This window comes from Hoplias malabaricus, chromosome 14 (assembly GCF_029633855.1).
Source record: "Hoplias malabaricus isolate fHopMal1 chromosome 14, fHopMal1.hap1, whole genome shotgun sequence".
In the NCBI taxonomy this organism is placed as follows: domain Eukaryota; kingdom Metazoa; phylum Chordata; class Actinopteri; order Characiformes; family Erythrinidae; genus Hoplias; species Hoplias malabaricus.
In genome coordinates, this window is record NC_089813.1 from 28,598,115 (window position 1) to 28,617,849 (window position 19,735).

The 19,735-nt window shown below is 37.7% G+C and overlaps 1 protein-coding gene and 1 long non-coding RNA gene across 2 annotated transcripts; one reads left to right on the top strand and one right to left on the bottom strand.

Annotated features, from left to right (window-relative positions):
• Positions 1 to 4,532: 4,532 nt before the first annotated feature.
• adora1b (adenosine A1 receptor b) lies at positions 4,533 to 16,991 on the bottom strand. Its single transcript, XM_066644301.1, has 2 exons — positions 16,309 to 16,991; positions 4,533 to 6,010 (listed from the first exon to the last, which is right to left on the bottom strand). The coding sequence occupies exons 1-2, from the start codon at positions 16,647 to 16,649 to the stop codon at positions 5,332 to 5,334; spliced, it is 1,020 nt and encodes a 339-aa protein (XP_066500398.1). The 5' UTR covers positions 16,650 to 16,991; the 3' UTR covers positions 4,533 to 5,331.
• Positions 11,974 to 19,129, top strand: LOC136666221 (uncharacterized). The gene is made up of 4 exons (XR_010795347.1): positions 11,974 to 12,099; positions 12,218 to 12,322; positions 16,332 to 16,685; positions 18,637 to 19,129. It is a non-coding gene; the product is annotated as an uncharacterized lncRNA (long non-coding RNA).
• The last annotated feature ends 606 nt before the right edge of the window (positions 19,130 to 19,735 follow it).

Below are 19,735 nucleotides of genomic sequence, written 5' to 3' on the forward strand. Positions count from 1 at the left end.
GGAGCAGGACTCGAACCCACAACCTCCAGGTCCCTGGAGCTGTGTGACTGTGATTTTTTTCAATGAGATCTTCAGAGGAACACTTCAGAGTTTACTCTCAGAGGCTGCAGATGTGGTTGAATCTTCTACATTTCACAATCAGAAAAGTAATAACAAATTAATTTAGGGATTTTGATGTCTGGGCTCTGGGGTTGCCGTCTCACTTGTTCTGAGACCCTCGGCAGATTTCGTTTATTCAGTGTCCTTTTCTCAGATACAGCTGTTTGAGAGCTACACATCTTTCAGACACGTGAGTATATGATGCTATATAGTGCTGCCTCCTCACTGAAGAATGATGCCAGAAACAACTGTGGATTTTTTATTTATTCATTCATTGTCTGTAACCGCTTATCCAGTTCAGGGTCGCGGTGGGTCCAGAGCCTACCTGGAATCACTGGGCACAAGGCAGTAATACACCCTGTAGGGGGCGCCAGTCTTTCACAAGGCTACACGCACACTCACTTTTTTAAAGTCGCCAATCCACTTACCAATGTGTGTTTTTGGACCGTGGGAGGAGCACCCGGAGGAAACCCACGTGGACACGAGGAGAACACACCAACTCCTCACACAGTCACCTGGAGCGGGAATCGAACCCACAACCTCCAGGTCCCTGGAGCTGTGTGATTGCGACACTACCTGCTGCGCCGTGCTGCCCATTTTTTTTTATTTTGTTATTATTATTTTTTGGCAAATCAGTGCTGTGTATGATTCAGTAGAAATATCTTGGTGTCAACAGGGAAAGTGTGCTCTCTTTGCTTCAGTATTAGTATTATCTACTCTTCTGGGACGGTTGTGCTCTTGATCTTGGAATGTCTTTGTGACGATCTGATTGCATGCAGACACTTAAATATTCGTGAGGACTAGTTCTCCCACTCATCCCAAGTGTATTGGACAGTGCACCTTCACTAGAGCCAATGCTTGCTATTGGGCATGGTGACTGTAGGCTCATATGCAACTGCTCCAGAGGGTCCCATTTTATACAAGCTGTGTGTGTAAGTAATATGGGCAATAAAGACATATATTATACATGCAAAATGCTCAAGGTACCTCAGAATAACATCTTTAACCATTTTATCTTGCAGAGTACAGTATTAGTCTTTGCTAATCCACTAGGTGGTGACAAAACATAATTTTAATCTTCCGTATAATCTCCAGACAGAAAACCAAACAAAACAACTTAAGAAAACAATGAAACACATACATGCAATTGTTGTGTTTAAATTTGTTCCAGAGCTTTCTGTGAGGTAATTGACAGCTGGTGGAGGGTCAAACAGAGTTCACACTCCTAAGACCCGCCTTGACTTTGCTCTGGGCGTTTCTGAAATGGCTGGAATACACAATAGACTTCCTCAATGACTGCAATAAATAATGTGTAATTAATTAAGAGCATGTAGTGAAAGTCAGAGGATATGAGCACCTCTCAGCCAATGATCTAATGTAAGCAGGATTGCCCTACCAGGGAAGAACAGGTGTTAAAAGTCTTCTGTTTTTATATTTGAAGAGACCTCAGCAAAAAATGTCAGTGTATAGAAGCTCACAATTTGGGGGGGAAAGTCCTTTAGAAAAATGATTTACAATCTCATAAGAATGACAAAACATATCATAATTAAAGCAAAACCTACTCAGACTGAGCATCTCATAATAATGACCTAGTATCTCATAAAGACTTCATAATAATGAGAATGCTTCTTATAACTTATGGCCTCATTATAACGAGCTGTTCCATAATAATGAGAAAAATGATTTATTATACTTATCAATAAATTTGCAAATGATGAGATAGGATCATTTTGAAATCATGGGAAACATCTTATCATAGCAAAGAGAGGGAGCTCAAGAGAATATAAGCTTAAAACAAAGCGAACACCACACGCAACATTGATTAGCCCATTATTCCCATTTACTCAGAAATAGAGATCATGTACAAATGATTGTAACTCCACAACTGCTTTCAAGCAATTATGGACATACCATACTTACATCATACCAGTTCATATTACAGAATTATGTACAGGAGTGACTCCTTCATTCTTACTGTAATTTGGCAGAGATCTAATGGCACATGGAGTAATTTGAAGAACATGAGCATCCATTCATGTGATTCATGGGGGAAAAAATTAACAAACAAATAAAACCTATGTACAGAATGACAGTTTTTGTATGGGCCAAGAATCTGTAGACAAGTGCAAAATTTTGTTTTTGTTTTGTTTTTTCAAACATAATGCTTCGATTTAGGGCTCGTGGCACAATATCATTATCTTGACATCTTAAATCCCAGTATGTTACATTATGACTTTCTATACATAAAGTGGATATTGTCAGTACTAAAAGAAGCAGTGCAGTAAATCTTCAACATACCAACTTTCAACTTTCAACCTTTGAAAGATGTGAATGTTTAATATTTCAATAAGAGTAATTCATGATGCAATGCATTGTTATCTACCTAGAAATGTAACATTTATTTGTTGTCCACCCAAACATGACATCCTAGTAAGGCCTGTGCTGTAGATTAACTACAATCCTGGAGGCCTAGGCCAACTTTGTAGGACTTCTGAACAAACAGCACTTACGAACCAGCTCTGGGAAGTGCCTTCATATGTAGAGAACTAACTGATATTCCCCACTGATTCTTCTTCATGTTATAAAACAATCATAATACTGGCACCTATTGGCCTGGTTATATCAGAGATTCTGTACTTAACCCAATGTAGGTTAAACCTGGTTCATTCAGGGACTACAAAGCAGTGTGATACTTCATCTCACGTTAGTTGAGCTTTATAGCAAAACTTGTGTAATAATAAATGTATAATAATTAATACATTATCACTGTTATAAATATTGTTTGAAATGTTTTTTTGTGGAAAACTGAGGTATTGCTCCTTGAAAGAGCACTTTTATGTGAAAGCTCCACTTTATTAGTGTCACTGACTTATTATGTTCAACAGAAAGGGCTTTGTTTTCAACAGGGCACATCGTGTAAGCTACTGTACAAACCAAAATGCGTAAATCTCAAAGCAAGTCTCTGATGTTTCCTTCAAAGTCATGGGGCTCTTGCAGTAGAGACCATGTAGAAATTGTGTAATACTGCTCAGGGTATAATAATTAACTATGGTTTAAACTCTGCACACACCATCATTTGTGCTGGTTTGATAACATTTGTCAAAAAAAAAAAAAATAACCAAGTGCTATTCTCTGGACACAAAGGCTGAATAAATATTAAGTGACTCTTCGGTCTAATTTCCTGCACTCAGCCAACACTAACACACACACACACACACACACACACACACACACAAAGACACATACAGACACACATATACTATCTGTCCCTTGTGTGTACACATATACACACACATGCACTCAGAGCTGAAAGGCAAGAGAATTTTCACCAGCCACAAAAACCAGCGGCCTGTATATTTTTCTCTCCTCCATTATCTCTTCAGGACATATGTATATATTTTTTTTCTTTCTGAATATTATTACTGCAGAATTCTGAGAAGAAGGACACGGCATCTTTTAGCAACATTGTGATGGTGATATAAATAAAGATTAAATACAATACCGCTAGTCAGAACCTACCAATTTTAATATATTAAACCCCAAAGTTAATACCTGTTTTTCATTACAGCACTCAAGGATTAATGATGTTTAGAAATGCTTCATAAAGCAGTGAGTATTTGGGGCACAACTATATACTGGTTTTCAGGTACAATGCTATGTTTCAGTTGTTTTAATGTTTGATTGAAGTAAGTATGTTAACAGAATAACACTTCATCCCTTTTATTTTAATAGGACACACCCATTTCCCTATTTCAATTCCATATATAGTCGCTGTCCAATTAAAAACATGTAAGTCCCAAAATAGTAACTTTACAGAAAAAAAGAAAAACTAAACTTTCAATGGAAGTGAATGTAAAATGATTCTATTTCTGCTCATTTTGCAGCATTTCTATTGGTTCATTCATCATTAAATTGTCACACAATATAAAAGACAGTGGCTGTGTTCAAATGATGTTGTAAATGTAAAAAAAAAAGAGAGATACATGTTTGTAAATGGACAACGACGATATGTTTATTGTACCGTTTATTCTATACTGAACCGACACTTTCAGTGGTTAATTGGGCTGAGCAATATGATATATTTTTACTACAATACATCATATTACAATATATATTTAATAGCCTCTTGAAGATATAATCCATATTTAAAGAACGCTGCATGTGAACCAAGTGTAAGTTTCAATATATAATATTGAAATGTTTTGTCATTTTATAATTGGATTCACTTAATGTATTGTAGAACAAATGTAACTATAGCTGTAATTGTTGATATTATTTTAAAACTTGCCACTGCTGTGATATTTATATCATTATACATTTTTATAACATCAGAAAAATGAATTTATAGATCTGACATGAGCTGTGTTGCAAAGATTCTTCACATACTGTGATATAACATTTTTGCCACGTCTACCACAAGTGGTTGTGTTCTAAATTGAATGCATCAATGGTGGCCTTATCAGTTTGAATTATTTTGAATGCATGGTTTGAGTTAGTACATGATTAATTGTGCAGCCCTTACACATATATATATAATTACTCTATGTACGTTGCTCAATTAAATATGCTGAGCAACAAAGGAAGAGAACACTCTATAGAGACTTTCTTGTCCTCACAACTCTTAATATAGTCTAGTGTCAAATCGTCTGGTCCAGTGCAATAAATATTATATAGGTTATAATATTAAATATTAAAACCTAGCTACTTTTTCTTTTCATTAGTTTATTCTGCAAGTTCACATGTAATCGCTGAGCTGTTCTGACCAATTAAAATCCACAGTGACTATGACATTTCGTAATGGGGTGTGACCGTGTTACACATTTTGGATGGGAAAATGATGCAAAGATTCCAGTGGTATTTATTATTATTTTTTCTATTTGTAGGCTATAGTAGATTAGTTTAGTTTCCCTGCGGTTTTATTGTGTATGTCTTTGTTCTAGTAAACATTTTCACAAGTATTAATATAAAACGACTCATTTCCAGTATCACTGTAATTCATCTTCCCTCAAAGTTTGATTTAATTCCACTCTCTCTCTCTCTCTCGCTCGCTCACTCTCTCTCGTCTCCTAGTGGAGCGATAATATTTCATAATAAGCCCGTAACCGGGGCACGCTCTGACGACAGCAGTCAGAAACATGTGCAGACGATGTGCTGATTTACATTCAAAAGAGAAGTCATTAAGAGTAGCCAATGTATTCAGCCTGCTCCACGAGTGTCCCCTGGGGCTTGCAGTCAAATGTTATTGTGATCCATTTCAAGTACAGGCTGAGGACTGTAGTGATCTTTGTCCAGTCTTTCGCTCAGTTGGGTGTCAATTGGGGGGGCCTCCTTACAGCAGAAGTACTGCTTCCAGATTCTCTGGAAAGCCATGCGGAATTTCTTGATACGGAAGGCGTACACTATGGGGTTGACTGCCGAGTTGCCGTGAGTGAGCAAGATGGCGATATATATGAGGAACATTGGTTTCTCACAATCAGGACAAAAGAGGGTGATGCAGTTCAAGATATGCAGTGGGAGCCAACTGACCGCAAACAGGAAAAGGACCAGAGCTAGAGACTTGGCCAGTTTCAGTTCCTTGTCGTAGTATTTGTTAGGGTCACTATGGCTGGTGGTCACCTTCTTATTTAGCTGCTTGTGGATCATGTAGAAGATTTCCGTGTAGATGGCCAGCATAAGCAGCAGTGGTGGAAGCACCCAGCCAAAGAAGTTGAAGTAGACCATGTACTCCATGCTGATGACATTCTCAAACTGGCAGGTGATGACCAGGTCCGGGCTCATTGAGCCATTCCTGAGCTGCAGATTGTGTAAATTGTTCCAGCCCAGCATAGGGGTCAGGCCCACAATGAAGGCAACAGTCCAACATGCGACCACAGCTAATCCAGCTCGTCTTGGAGTAACCACTCGCTTGTAGCTGCAAGAATAAAGAAATATGATGTTATTTAGCTATTTTGTTCTGAATTGGATATGAGACATTGCTTTAGGGCTGATATAGTGTATAACAGCACTGGCACAAGGACTGGATTGCAGGTGGGGGGTTAAATTGTTATACAGATAAATGTGCATCATGGCCTGCAGCAATGTAGAGCTACACAATGCAGCAGGCTAGTGTGCAGGAATATGTTTATGTGTTGCTTGGCAATGGTCCAGTCACAGTCCAGATGCAGAACTATTTGTAATTAACTGGGATATTCTGCCTGGGGCCTCGTGCTTAAAAATGAATCACTGCTGTGCAGATATTTAGTTTAACAGCACGCCCGCTCGTGATATTGTTTATTTATCAGATGCTAAGGCCAAATGACATGGTAAAATATTCATGTCACATTTAGCACTATTTAAATCAAAGACATAATAAATTTAACATTTAATAATGCAAAATTATAATCCAAGGCAAAAATAGATAGAAATAATTGCAATAAACAATATTATTGTCATTTTAAGACCATTGCCACTAATATAAACACAATATAACAGCATTTTATTGTAGTAAACCCCTTTACAGAGCAATAAACTTTGGCAAAAATAATTTATTAAGTATATCCAGACATTAAAATTAGAATTTTATAAAATGTGTAAAAAATCTAAATAAATAAAACATAAATATAATAAAGAAGTATATAACAAAAGTATATAATAGAGAAAACTATAGAACAGAACACAGCGAGTGGCTAAAATAATGGTGATCTTCATTCCTATAAAAAAAAAAAAAAACACACACACACACTTAAATCAATGAGCAAAACAGATATCAGCAAAAATGATATGAATATATGAATGATATGAATATATTGGTACAAGAAGTTGATGCTGTAATTACTGTGACAGGCCTTGCACCTTCTAATTTAAATTTCCTATTCCACCTTAAAAATGGTTCAATTTTTACATTCTGATGCCAAACAAAAAAGCAGAGGTAACAGAGTTTTTGTAGTTATTATTTATAATTTTATTTTATTTTTTTTTCACTTTTTTTTACTGGCATTTTTCTTCTCTTGGCCCGACACCATTACTGTATTTTCTGGCTTTTTGGACAAAAAATTTCAGTGCCCAGGCAATGTATCTGTAATCATAATCCTCTATAATTCACATAATTTGAATTTTTATGTAACATTTCAAACACTGCACTGCACTACATCCAGTGAAGCAGGACAAACGTTGCTATTTTTGTAACGAAACATGCGCTCAGTTAGTTCTTTCAGTAACTGACAAAATCAATGATGTGCTTGAAGAAGAATACGCTTTATCATAATTTAACAAAACTAACACATATATAACATTAAAGTTAAAGCACTGTCATATTAGCTGCCTCTATTGATTCACATACAATAATCCTCCAGCCTGTGTTTCTGCACTGACTGTCCTTTAAGGAGGATCATTTGTTTCCTTACTAAAGTATTGACATTTAGATTTATCATGTTTTTGAATGCGTGATATACACAAGGTCTCTTGGCCACATTATAAAGATGGATAGAAAAACCCAGTTCAAGGCAAATGTCTCAATGCATTTAACGCCTGGTAAACAAGTGAGACATGTTGGTATTTTCCAAAAATATCTATGTTGTCCTTTAAGGATCTGCTACAACCGTTGCTGACAGAACCACTAATAGCTTTCCGTGGGCTAATGTAACATGATACCGTAGAAAAGGGTCCTGCCCCAAAGCAAAGCAGCTCTTTTCTCAGATGCTGTCTTACTGGAAGCATTCGCCTGAACAAGACAAGGGTTCCATCACCCAGAAGATTGCTTTAGTTACACATACACTTCACCAAATGGATCTGTATCTCCAGGGTAAGATATACCCTCCGATCTGCAAGTTATTTGTAGGCTATTTCTTTTTCCATTCCCTGTGAATTTTATGTAATTGGATCTATGTTAAAAGGTACCTGGCCTCTATTGACCCCCTTAACTGTTCTGCATGAGCTGGGAGCCTCATTTGATTTGTAGATAAATGGCTTTGCTAAAAAGGAAGAGGCTACTCTACGCTGAATGGAAACTGAATACTCCATGAACGATTCCTTTTAAAAAGTAGGACAGAAAATGCTTGTGTACATGGTGATATTATTTCAAATAAAAAAATATGTAAAAGAGCCAGATGTACACCAGAGCATCAGCGGCAGTGGTAAAATAAAGCTTGTTTAACTCATTGTGCATTCACGTGTTTTTTGTTTGGGGGTTTGTTTTGGGACAGAACACGGCTCCGTAAATCAATACAGACAGATCAGCTGTACCTTTCAACACTTGCTGGATTCTTTCAACTGCCCCCAATCCAAGGAACATTTGAAACTCTTCAAATAACCACAATGTAATATACGAGCTTCCATTGTGAGCTGGTCAAAATCAATATGATCTCTACTGTAGCTTGGAGATTTTACAAATGCCTGGTTTTTGTGATTGACACATTTCCCTGGCCAATCAAAGCTCTGCAAAATGTACACATAACATTTCCAAGTTTGATTAATGGAAAAGCATAAATACATGAATACAAATCCATACAATTAAATAATAAAAAAAAACATTCAGGTGTGAGACTACATTCAAAGTTGGGTCTCAGATTGCTAGCTTAAAGGACTATAAAATATGAAACTTAACTTTTCAATCTCTAACTGGCAGCTTGTGGCAGCCAACAGCTACAATTGTAATTACTAGCCACCAACTGGCAGTTTCCAGTTATTGGCAGAGGTAGCAGTTACTCGTGGTTAGTGGCATCTGCCAAAGCTGATTACTATCTGCCACTATCTCTAACTGGCAGCAGAACAGAGTAGCCAGTTGCAGCCGTAACCACCACTAACCAACGTGTGGCAGCTGCCATTCAGCCACTTATTAGCCAGTGCCAGCTACAACTAGCTGACAAGTACCTGCTGTTAACTGGTCGCTGACAGCTGCCACACATAGCTAATTGGCAGTTAACAAACATTGGTCAATGTTGGTTAGCACTGGCTGACAGGCAGTTTTCACTGGGTGTTCTGTTTAGTTGCCAGCTGCCAATTAGATACAGAACCGTCTCTCTTTTTATTCGATTAAATGAGCCTGACCTTTGGTCTAAGTGATTTAGTTAACCACTGAATCATTTGAAATGCTTTCACATTTAAAATGAGTCAGATATCACTGGTTTTCCTCACACAGATGGCCTGCCATGATAACTGAACAGAATGGGCTGTGTGTGGTCTTGTCCATTGGGGAAAAATAATATCCTTTTTCTGTTTAGCGATAGCTCTGGGTCTTTAGGTCTTATTAATTTTCTGAGAATGGCTATGTCTCCATGATTGGCATACTAATCAGTTGCTCAGAAATATACAGAACACATCTTTACTGATTCATATATAAACAAGAAGTGGAAAAAGTAGCTTTTGTAACAGAATAAATTTAAAAAAAAAAAAAAAAAAACACCTTTTCTGAATTCTATTCCTTTCGGTATCCTGGGCTCTAGAGTCCTACCTCCTCTAATGAGTACCACCTGCCTCTCCTAATCACAAGGAGAGCACTTATTCATGGCAGCCTGATGGCACTTCCCCCTCAGCAGCCAGTGCACTATATAATATTAGACACACAGACATCCGCTTAGAACGTGCCATCTTTAACAATGTCACTGTCTATTTAAGAACAGGAGAGTGATGTTCTATTCTCAAAAGTACCTTTCTTCTGAAGAGTGAACATGTGGGATACAGATCATCTTATCACTCTCAGTAGAAAACCTTGTATGTCTGAAATGGCAACTTTAAAGTATAAGGTATAGAAGATAATTTGACTAAACTCGCATACTGTTGCTGTCAGAACATAACATCAGTGTCCTGCATTTATACAACACTTCTATTGGTTTTGTTTGTCATGATTGTATATTATGTAAATGCTTAGCTGGCAAAATGTTTTAATCCTGACTCTGGTAATATTTTATATCATTTTTAAAGATTATACTGTTCTTGGATGTTTCTTGATGTATTTTTATTTTAATATTACATTATTAAATTATATTTGAGTTAATTATATTCAACTTAAATTAACTTAAATAACATTTGCATTTGTTTAAAAAAATGAAAACCAGATCTATGTTATAACCGCTGCATTGTTTTCATGTAAATTGCACAAAACAAATAAGTACAATAATTCCCAATTTGGCTTAAATACAGCAAAGTGACATATTTAAATTGTAGGATCCAAAAATGTGATTCTGCTTGTTCAAATTGCTATGAGTAAAAAAAAAGGGATTTCAGAGGCCCTTTAAGGGTTCAAACGTACTGACGTAAATTTCCAGCTGACATCTCATCATTAAATGTTTAATGCATGGCTTTCTATTTGCTGATTGTTGTTTATTCTGCTTGTTGGTGCATTAAGCCAAAGTGACTAAAGATGCTCTTTGTGGAAAAAGCAGGAAAACTGCAGATGTGGCCAATCAGGCTTTTACAAGTATGTGCCTGGTTGAGTAGAAAACTAAAGATTTTCAATTCTACATTACCTTGAACTGAAATAAAAATTCACTCATCCCATCAATCTCAGCTTTTCTAAGTGCTAGCCTTCGATTTAACTTCCTCTTGAACCTTGACAGGGCAGGGTTGACTGTCATAAACTAAAACAGTAAATTTATTCTGATGAACTGCAGAAAAAAAACGGCCAGCTTTAATGAAGAACAATAAATAAGTGTAAATTTTATTCATAGTCAATACATCATGAATTAATGATTAATCACTACTTCGTGAATTACTCATTTGGTCTCAGCAGTGCTGACTGCGTTAGCCCAATTTATCTGCCCTTAATGTTATTTATGACTTGTTACTTATTATACTTTATTCTCAGTTTAAAAGCTGTTTCATGCTAATGCATTCTATGCAGCACTAGATAAGATTGTTCACCCACAGACACATCAAAGAAGAGTGTATTTGGAGCACAATAGTTCTCTGAAATGGAAGGCTATTGGAGTGCAGAGCACGTAGCACACAGTGTATTTTGGATCAAAAGGTTACATCTATAGTCATTGCAGTAATGACAAGACAGTGGCATGTTGGTGGAGGTGAGTTTAATGGGAAGGTTAGGGATGAAATTGGCAAATTTGTGTTTGTTTACATTTTTATCTTAAATTTGACTTTTAAAATTACAGTTGCAGCCAAATTTGAATATTGCAGAACTTGATAACAATAAATTGTTAACAAACAGGTGAGCATAATTCAAAGATAATTAAATACTCACAAGTGTTGTGCACACTGATAGCAAAAGTTAGTGGTGTGCAGCTGTGGTAAGCCAAGAAGCTAACATTTAAGAAGCTGAATAAATCACCTACCCTCAGTTGTAAAAAAAATTACAAGAGTGAACATGGTGATATTAGATAACAAAAGGCTGGCCACAGAATTGTGCTACATGGTTCATGGCAGTGGCTTGATTTCTATGCAAATGCAGTTAGCCACAGCGCTAATGTAGTCACCTATGCAAAACAGTAAAATACTAAGTATAATAATAGTTATTATGAATAATTATTAAGATAATAATACTACTTATCTAGTGATCTTTCATTCATGGGTTTGTTTATCTGTAGTAGGGAAGAAATGTTAAAAGATTTAGCCTAGACACTTACATTTGTGAATTAGCATGTAGTCTTTTTATTTCCTTGATTTTAAAATGAAGGATTAGGAAATAGAAACTTTAATTCATTCATTCATTATCTGTAACTGCTTATCCAGTTCAGGGTCGCGGTGGGTCCAGAGCCTACCTGGAATCATTGGGAACAAGGCGATATAGAAACTTGACTGGTATTTTATTGTTTGATATACTTTCCAGTGATACACTGAAAAAAATGAATATGACATAATCAAATGTTAAAATATACTATTTATATATGAAAGCATATATTAACATATTGGGCAGGTAGGTGTCGCAGTCACACAGCTCCAGGGACCTTGAGGTTGTGGGTTCGAGTCCCGTTCCAGGTGACTGTCTATGAGGACTTGGTGTGTTCTCCCTGTGTCTGCGTGGGTTTCCTCCGGGTGCTCCGGTTTCCTCCCACAGTCCAAATGCACACGCTGGTAGGTGGATTGGCGACTCAAATGTGTCTGAACTGGATAAGCAGTTTCAGATAATGAATATATAAACATATCTGTATGTTTGAATATCTGAAAGTTTGTTCTTTGTGTAAACTTGCAGGGTTTTATGAAAACAATGGCTCCCCAAGGCTGTTTCAGTGTAGAGTATCATCCACATCTTCTGCAGTATTGTTTGTTGAGGAAGCCAGTAAGAGGTGAACATAAGGTAACACAAATATTTACAAAACTATTAACATAATTATTCATGTCAGATGAAACAGCAGTTGATGAAGTGTATTACTAATGAAAACATGTAAACATTCGCTCTCTTGTCTTCTTTCTTGAGGTTAAAAAGAAAATATGAAACATGCTTTAATTGTCATTGCATATCTGTGCAAGTGAAAACACACAAACACACACACACTAATGATTAATGGCAGTAAAAACACACACAGCACACACACCCGGAAGTGTAGACAGCCCCCTCAGCATCTAGGGAGCAGTCAGGTGTTAGGTGCCTTGCTCAAAGGCATTTCAGCCCTGGGTGCTGAAGAAGAATAAAGCTGTTCTGAATAAGCACTCCCTCCACCCCCAATTTTCCTGCTGGCCCAGTGAATCAAACCTTTAGGCTTATCACAGCTGCACCAACAACTGAATTAAAAGCTGGTCTGTACACACTGCTCCATCAGACTTCCTGCAAAGGCTGTAGATGGCGATCCACTTTAAAGCAGCCTTCATATTTTGTCGCTATCCAAAGAAAAACATGTACAGTACTGTGCAAATGTTTTAGGCACCAGAGATTATGAGATTTAAAAGGCTATTTATCTCAGCAGTAAGTGTTTATTTGTTTAAAAAGCAAACAAACTACAAATAACGCCCAACATTAGAATAAAACCAAATAACAATATTCCAGTGAGTGTGATATTCTGTGTGTGAATGTGTTGGTTTAACATTTTTCAAATCTCTCCTCGTGGCCGTCCATATTATTATTTGAGGTTATCATCCGATACCTAGTATTTATTATTTAATAAACAATAATTTTAAATAATGTGTGCTGTTGATTTAACAAATTCATGCAAATCAAGGAGAATCTGAACAAAACATTGTTCTTCAAACTCACTCTCACCTACTACTTTATAGAAAAAAATCATCTTATATTTCTTATTTGTTTTACATTATTATTTTTTTATATTTACTGTGATTATAAATAACTAACTTTATACAAGCATCACTCTTGGGAAGGCATTAGTTTAAATATATATAATTATCTTAGGTTCCTAAGACTTCTGCACAGTACTGTATCTCCAAAATCGTAACTTCACAGGAGAGGGGGAAAACCTCTTAATTTTAAGTGGAAGTCCAAGAAAAAGATTTTGGAGCTATTACTATTGGTCAACTCATGATGAAATTTTCACAAAATGTGAAGGACAACAGCTGCATTCAAATGATGTGATGTCATGATGTAGTGAACTAAGAATCCACAAAAAGTGAGATACATGTTCATCTTGGGACAGCAACAATATTTGATAATGTTGTTCTGAGGTGTGAGATTTATTCCTTTTTTTAATCAATTTTCACAGTATTTTTATATCATAGGTGAGTGAAATTGCTCTGGATTAAGAAACTGGACTTGTTTTCGTTTAATCCCATATTTCTTTAGAAAATCATAATGCTTTGAATGAAACAGACAGGGTTCAAAGTAAAGCTAGTGAAGCTAAGCCTTAATGCAGGATATAAATGGTCAGAAAGGGACCAGAAGGAGTAGGATTGTGGATCAGCAGGGGAAAATGTAACTAATTAATTCAATCAGATGACAGTTCTTTGCTTTTTTCTGTCCTGATGTGACATCCTAATGGGTGAAGGTTAGAGGGCAGTGGGGTTAAGTACACTACTCGAGAAAGAAGCAGCGGTCAGTGGAAAGCTCCCTACCACAGGGATTAAAACTAATAACCCTCCAGTTCTCCAGGTAAAGCACTCAATATGTTGTGGTTTTTCAATTTATTGTGCTTGTCCTTTTCTTAATCTCTTCCTACTCTAATAAATCCACAACAAAGGGCACCTAAAGGTGCAGCTGCTAACACTCTTGCTGCACTGTTTCGTCATTTCAGGTGTAATACCTTTGTTAAATAATTGCACCAGTGTAGGTCATTTATTTTACACTTTGCTTATTAGTCTACAGATGAACATGTCAGATAAGAATGCAATGAGTAAGTACTCAAATTAGTTGTTGGGTTAGAATTCAGTTTTTTCAGAGTTTAGAATTCAGAGATTAAAACTAGACTTGAACGAATTGCAGTGCCAACAATAATTCACTACAAAAAATCCTTCTAAATCCAAGCTTAATCTTGATCTGGAAAGCTGGCCCTTTGAAATTCTCAAGATGGAGTAGACTACATCCATAGGCCAGCCCTCAACCTGCAACACTCATTCCTGCATGACCCGTGCACACTACATCAGCAGAGTCAGGGTCACTCAGAGTGGTCTGATTGTACATACATTTACCAAGACGCTGATAAGAAGCAGATGTCTAAATCATTTAGGCCAATACCTCTACAGCGTTTACGACCTTACAGAAATGTATTACACAAAATAGTTCCAAATATGTTTCCAGACGCCTGAGAAAATGTTCTGAGATCTGGTTTTGACCTAGTTTTTAATTCATGCAGAGCACTGTAAAGCAAAATTTCACTGGTCATGTATAAAGCCCCAAGGGATTGGGCTGTGAAAAGTGGAAGTGCATACTGTGGAGAGATGAAGCTTTAGGCAATAATATGAATATGAGTAAGACTGGCATTTGTGGCCCAGAACTACTCTTTCATCAGTACCTGTCTGCACTAGTGCTGTTGTGACTGAATGCAAGTTTTGCACAGCAATGTTTCAAAATCTAGTCTAAAGCCTTCCCAGAAGACAAGCGGGTGTTACTGAAGGACAGCTATTAATTCCCTGGATTTTAGGAGAAACATTGGATTAGGAGTGGACAATAATTCTATATTAATATATATTGCAATATAAAATGTTTCAATAACAATGATATGATTTATACACATTTTCAATATTTAAATTTTTATTTTCAATGTGCTGCCATCAGTTCACTGCACTCAATTTTAAAGTTAGTTTAAAGTGTTAATATTGACAAAGCCAAGGGGTTGTTGTTTGATGGTGATGTCATGTTGCTTTCAGGTCTTGACAGATTTTCTGTGGCTTTTTTTAAATTATTGTTCATATTGATATCGTATTGACTGAAATATTAAGTAACATATCGTGATATATATTTTGGCCATATTGTCCAGCTGTTTGAGCAGATGTTCTAGATTAAGCCTAACTCTAAAGTAAACTCTAGCCATGACACACCACTGACATTTCAGTTAGGTCCATGAAGAAGTTTATGTCCATGTCCAACCAAATAATAGTGTCCACTGCACACCATTAAAATTGGGTTCCTTCAAGGGTTTATAGTAAAGGTATAGTTCTTTATAGAAATTGCTGCATGGTGAAATGGTTCTTCGGATTCATGAAGACTGTGCTGTGTATGGTTCTATACAACACTAGGTCTACAAAAATAGGATCTTCTGTTAACAAGCCAGACTTCCTGACAGTAGTAGAACCCTTTTTGGTGTTATACAGAACCGCTTTCAAAAAGGTGATACATAGAACCATACTAACATTTTTTCATCCATTTAAAGAACAGAAATAGTTCTACGTTTCAAACATGGTTTTAACTAGAGCTATTGACTTAACTTTTTCAAAAGTGTACCATGTTTAAAAGTTTACCCGTACACTGTAAGAAAAATGGTGCCCTACAGCAACAGTGTTGGTTCCTCAATGTACACAACAAAACCTTAAATATTCAACTATGGTCAAATTTCCCAAGGAGAAAGTTTCTTACAACTAAAAATATATTAAAAAACCTGGAGTTAGAACATGACAGTTATGTTCCCTAATTAGATTTCCTGAAGACATAATCTTGTGGGTTCCACCCCAGTGACGAAGACACCATTCTAGTGACAGCTCAGTACCTTTATTTCCTTAGAGTGCAGGAAACACAATAAGGTGTCCAGGATCAGCGCCCACGTTTATCAAGCATCTCAAAGACAGTTAGCTGACCTGAGATCTCTTTGCATCAGAATGCAAAAGTCCCAGGCACTTATACACTGGTGAATATGACACTACCCAGGAAGCACAGGCTAACACAGCATGAATTCATATTCTTACCTGGTTGGGATCTTGACCCTTAGGTATCGGTCAATGGCGATGGCCAGTAGGGCCAGGATGGAGCTTTGGGTGAGCACCAGCACTGTGCAGGCCACCAGCAGGCAGCTGTAGAAGTGCGTCTGGAGCCCGATGCTGATGGTGATGGCCAGCGGAATAACCAGAGCGCCCACTGCAATGTCGGCCACAGCCAGAGACACAATGAAGCAGAAGGTGGTGTCCCTCAGAGACCTACTGATTTTCACTGCCCACACCACCATCACGTTGCCCAAGACGGAGGACACTGCGATGACCACTTCCATGCCCATGTACAGGGCTTGGGCAGGGGACAGCGCTTCAGGCATCCTAGTGGTCCTTCACTCCAGTTAAAAAGCTCAAAGGTGAGATGAAAAAAATATTGGTTCCCATTAGATTAGATGTCCATCACAAGTGTGGTCCCATGCTGGTGTATAGCCTATTGGTCACCACCCTTAAAAGAAGGCAGTGGCTCTTTATAGAACCATGAGAACTCAAAGAATCAGGGTCTTTTTGCCTGTTATTTTTTCCCCCTTTAAAATGGTTTTATAGAATGACCATAAAGGTCCCACTGTAGTTACGAGTTAAAGAACCCCCCTTTTAAGACTATATGAAACCCTTTTAGCTTGGAGAGACTTAAAAATGTAACAAAGGAAAATAGAAACACACCATAACGTCTAAATCGTTACGAAAATATTTGTAAAGCTTCTACCCCACATCCACCTGCGCTCCGGCGGATCCCACTGTTCTCCTTCCTCCAAACAAAGGAGCTGCGCTTCGCCTTCATTTTTTTGTCACCTCCGCTCCTCGGGCACTCGCTCGCGCATCCAAAACCGCGGGAAACCAGTGAAAGGGAGCTTCATGTTTGCTGTGGTCGCCAGATGTGTCCAGTATACAGTCGCCCGCTGTAGTTCCTGTCCCGAGCGTCCTCCTGCTGCTGTTCTGTTCGCAGTGTCCCAAAATAGCGCTCTCGTCTGTGCTCATCCACTCTCACCGCAACAACCACAGCACAGCCACTTTCTTTTGTTGTTGTTTAGCAGTAAAATCCCGCCACAGACTCGGGAGAGTGGCGCGCGAAGTGAGAGGTAGTCCCCTTTTTTCTTTTGTGAAGGGTTGAATTGCGAAGACAAAAACGTCCCAACCGAGCTGTCTTCCCTACTTTCACTATGGAGCCTTTACCTCTCCCCTCAGTACACCTCCCTGCCTTTACTAGGCGAACAGAGTGCTTGGTAGATAAGGTGTTAGCTGGCCATGCCCCCTGTTTGCTGTAATATTAGTGCACTGCACTGCATAGCTAATAAGTGTGTGCTTAATGACCCCAGCTACTTGTAGTAGAAGAAAGAGCAAGGCTTGCGGTGGCTTTTATTGTGCTAATAATATATTCCTGCTGGTACATTACTGTAATGGGACACGTAAGAATGCTCCATTAACATGATATTTACACACAAGTGTTGCTGACAGTTAATTTACATCAACATGGCTTGTAGTGGCTTATTATATGATAATAATATATTCAAGTCCTCCTCCGGTCAACGAATAACCACCTACACCCTAATCCCTGTTCATCAAAATGGCATATTTGCATATTTAGAAACATATTCCCTAATGCCTTCAAGTGGTTTAGCTGTAAATATCCACCTTCATTCAGTATGTGCGGATATATGAATATGCAATTACTCTCAGCCTCTGTCTCATGTTCCCCTCCACCACTGGCCTGCAGCTCAAAACGCCCACCCAGGAAGTCGTTGTGATTGGATCCTTAGTTTAATGATTTAAAAAACACTGGGATTCTGAATCTGCACCTTTGAGATTGTCTTTGGAAAACAGTAGAGTCAGGGTAATCAGACCTTAAATCACCAGCATCTTAACTGAATGATTTGCAAATTGCATATTGGAAAATAAATGTTTTGTGCAATGTTTAAATATTCCTAAACAATATTCATCCCCATATCTTGCTAGTATATACAGTACTTCTACTTGACAGGAAGAATTTGAAATATTAATTTAAATGCTACATTCTGACTGGGAAAAAACTAGTGAATGTCAAATTATTTTTACATTTAAATTGGCCAAATGTGCTATAAACGATGCAATTGTTGGAACATTTGGAACAGTAAACATAAACATTTATTAGCATTTTAATCTGAAGCAGACAGTGGGAAATGAACATGTACAGCATACAACCATTTGAATTTGAATATATGAATGCCAATCTCATGTATGAGGTATTAATCTTTAGATTTCAGAAGCATAAAATGTATCTGGAATCCAGCACTATTTGTAATTAATAGCCTCCTGGTGGTTTCTGATTCTCAGAACAGATTGCAGCTGTCACTGTTGCTGTCACACTCCCAGCAGATGAGGGAAAATCTCCACACAGGAGACAGATAGCATCAGGACTGTGGTCATAGCAAACAGATGTGAGAAGACATTTTGTGGTCCACAATAATCAGCAAGAAGGCAAGTCCTGTATTGGGCTGATAATTGGCCTGTAAGGCTGATTGCTGCTAGGCTGTGTCTATGACCTGGATCAGCTTCTGCAGATGCCTCAGGGAAGGCTGCAGAGAAGAAGCAGGTCAAAAGGAACAGTAGTGTGCCAGAGATAAGAATGTTTGTAAGCTTTTGCAGTGGATGCCTCTCAAGTCACAGGGAAAAAATAGACAAGAGCCATGTTCCACTCTGCCCTTGGGGCAGTGCAGCAGCCTTTTGCGTCACTTGGTTGAGTGCTTAGTTATGATGGGGTGCACTGTGGTATATGGACTGTAGGTGGGCCAATATTCTCACTCAGACTCAGAACTAGATGTGAGAGCAGGGCTGGCTCTAGCCTTTCACTTTTTTTTTCTGCCCAGGTACTCATACTGTTCTTCATATGTGAGCTAATAAAAGCAGGAAAAATTCTCTTTTGATATCAACTGTATAACAAAAATTTGACTAGCAAATAAAAAATATATATATCTCTAAGAAAAACTAGCAGCTTTCTAATTCATTTAATTGTAAAATCAGAGGTTAATTCAAAACGCTACCACCAAAAATAATATAAAGATTTCTAGAATGGCACTATAAACAGTATTTTACAAGTTTGACATTGATGTCTCAGCCATTCGAGGGCAGGAGGACACCATCATGGTGCAAGCCAACAGGGGCATCTGTTGGTTGATGTAATAGATCTGGGGTGGGGGTTTCTGTTGAATGTTAATCTGTTCGAAAAGTAGTTTGAAAAGAAGCATTGGTTTGGCCTTATACATCTTGGAGAAAAAAAAACTGGCCCCACCCTCATGTGACTGGAGGCACTGTGTGTGAAAATGAAAATAATCACTGATGAGTGGAGTTAGGGATGACTAATTATTATGTAGAAAATTTGCCATTCCCATAAATTTCCATATTTGGTTCTAATAATTTACCATTTAAATAATAG

Excerpts from the sequence above, each read along its gene's own strand:
- adora1b (XM_066644301.1), bottom strand. The coding sequence starts at position 16,649 with ATGCCTGAAGCGCTGTCCCCTGCCCAAGCCCTGTACATGGGCATGGAA. Across the intron at positions 6,011-16,308 it reads AGGGTCAAGATCCCAACCAG|CTACAAGCGAGTGGTTACTC; the intron begins GTAAGAATATGA and ends TTATTCTTGCAG.